Here is a 2,296-nt window from a genome sequence, read left to right on the forward strand (position 1 = left end):
CGGCGAACGCTGTCTAGTGCTGCCACAGGAAGCGGCACCAAGACCGCCGGGATATTTAGGGAAAACGGAAATTATACTTCAAATGCTCCTGAGCTTCAGCAGCTTCCTGCAACGGAGGACGACAAAGCCTGGCTTGAACCGAGCCCTGAGCCAAAACTTCACCCGCTTACCTGACGGGATGAGTTACGCCTCCTCCGGACCCCAACACGCAGCTGACGGGAAGAGCGATGTTTGCTGAAGCTGCAGCCTCCTCTACGGACCGCCCCATGAGCGGGCAGCGGCGCGCTCTGCCTCCACAGCTTTTATACAGAGTCCTGGTGTCTGATACCCCCCCAACCACCAGGTTTTGAATATTCTAGAAGATAGTTTTCACTAACAAAGGCCGAGCTCTGAGATAACGCTCGCTGGAGGACAAAGTCTGAAAAACAGCGGGGGAGCAGAGGGAGCGGGCAGATAACTGCAGCACCTCTACACTGCCACTTGGTCTCCTTTGCAGCCATGGTTCAAGAGCCAAGATGGGAGAACTGCTCCCCAAACTGACGGCGTAGCTGGGACTTCTACCACTGCTGGGCAATTCCAGCATCCGTCCAAAGCGCAACGAACAGCACCGTTATGCAGCCCCTGCCCGGTTTGATCTAGAAAACCCTAGCAGCCTGCATCCCCACCCAGCTCACACTAGTACCAGTCTAACCACTGAGGTGACCACCATGCTGCTCTGTGATGTCCCCAGAGCCAGCTTTGGGCAGTGGAGGAGCAACTCAGCCCAGTGTGCTTCGAGACCCTCCACTCAGAGCAGCACCGCGGGATGACAAGGAGCCCTGCTTAGCACGTAGGACTAAACCCCGCTCACCAGACACAGATCACAGATAAGTGGGGAGCTCCAGCACAACAAGTCATGAGTCACCTCCTCACTGCTCGAATACCTTCACCCGTTCTGTGCTTTCCACACCACTAAGACCTTTCAGTGGGAAAAACCCGAAGGGCTGTAAATGGGGCAAGGGGAGGCGAAACGCGGCATTGTCCTGAGCCGCAGCTCACTGCCGAGCTGAGCCACACCGCGTAGAGTGAACTTGCCTCCTGGCCACGAGACACCTCTGGTAGCCACCCTGCCGAGCCAGCCCTGCTTCCCCCAGGAACACTGAGCGAGATTTGCTCACGCTTTGCACCTTACCTGCTGCAAAAGGCATTTTGTAGGGGTAGCTGCTCCGTCCTGCGTGCACGCTGCTGATCCTGCCCTCCGGCACGTGCACGACGCCGCAGACGCTGTAGCTGTTGATTGCCGTTCCTTCTCCACAGCAGTACGGGGAGCTACACCAGTGGAGTGGCTGGAAATGAGCACCTGACGGCAAGGAACTGGGCGATACCAAGAGCCCCTCGCAGGTAGCAGGTTGTGAAAGCTCATCCTTGGGGTAAACGGAGCAGTGAGAGTAGCCACTGTATCCACTTTGGCCATAATAGACGTAAAACCCGTTCAGTGGAGTCAGCTCCGAGGATTCATAGAGGCATCCACAATCCGTGTGATTTCCGGGCACAGGCAAGGGAGGGAACTGCTGCACGGGGAAGGAAGGCTGATGAAATTCCTGTTTGGGGGTTGGGGATTTCTCTCCAGGTCTTCCATACTCTGGCTTCATGGAAGCCTGTCCCCCCATAAGCAAAGGCAGTCTGTGGTAGAAACCCTCTGTGCTGGCATAGGAGCTCGACAGCGACTCGTAGGGGACAGGCTCTGTCGTCCGGTAGAGCCTCGGGGAGTCCCGCTGCTCTCCTTTCCCCAAGGCGCCGACAGCGAGTCCCCCCCCGCCATGCTGGCCTTCCGTTTTCAAACTGGCCGCGTCCTTCTTGGATTTGACGCAGTTCTTCCTGCCGGCTTTGGCCCATTTCAGCGTAGATTTTGAGCAGTGATTCTCAGACTTGCCCTCTCCATCCGATTTACTCCTCGGCTTCAGGGGCTGGTCCTTCTCATGGGTCAGCTTCAGAAAGGCCACGGCATTCAGGCTGGCCAGTCTCTTTGGGGTGGGGTGATAGGAGACGGCACCGTCCTCCCTCTTTGTCCCTTCGTCAAAGACCTCGTCCAGTGAATGGTCACAGCTATTGCATTTCTGACTGGGCTCAGGACGGTTTTTTCCTTTCCCTGTTTTCACAGCTGTTTTTTCTACCGCAGGCCAGTTGTCCCCAGCTTTGCAGGACAAGCTCTTAATGGTACAGTCACTGCCAGCTTTAACCGAGTCCCTCCGACAACGCCTGCCCGACAACAAGCCATCGTCCCGTTCGAAAAGCAGGTTGTTCACCGCCTCGGCAT

At 56.7% G+C, this 2,296-nt stretch overlaps 1 protein-coding gene across 1 annotated transcript in view; it reads right to left on the reverse strand.

The window, feature by feature from the left end:
• Positions 1-2,296, reverse strand: part of BAHD1 (bromo adjacent homology domain containing 1) — a gene marked incomplete at its 3' end in the record, with an annotated part of 7,492 nt that overhangs the window by 4,557 nt on the left and 639 nt on the right. The window contains 1 exon segment of the mRNA XM_010142942.1: positions 1,172-2,296. Coding sequence (XP_010141244.1) covers positions 1,172-2,296 — 1,125 coding nt within the window.

Source organism: Buceros rhinoceros, unplaced genomic scaffold (genome assembly GCF_000710305.1).
Source record: "Buceros rhinoceros silvestris isolate BGI_N320 unplaced genomic scaffold, ASM71030v1 scaffold28429, whole genome shotgun sequence".
Classification (NCBI taxonomy): Eukaryota; Metazoa; Chordata; class Aves; order Bucerotiformes; family Bucerotidae; genus Buceros; species Buceros rhinoceros.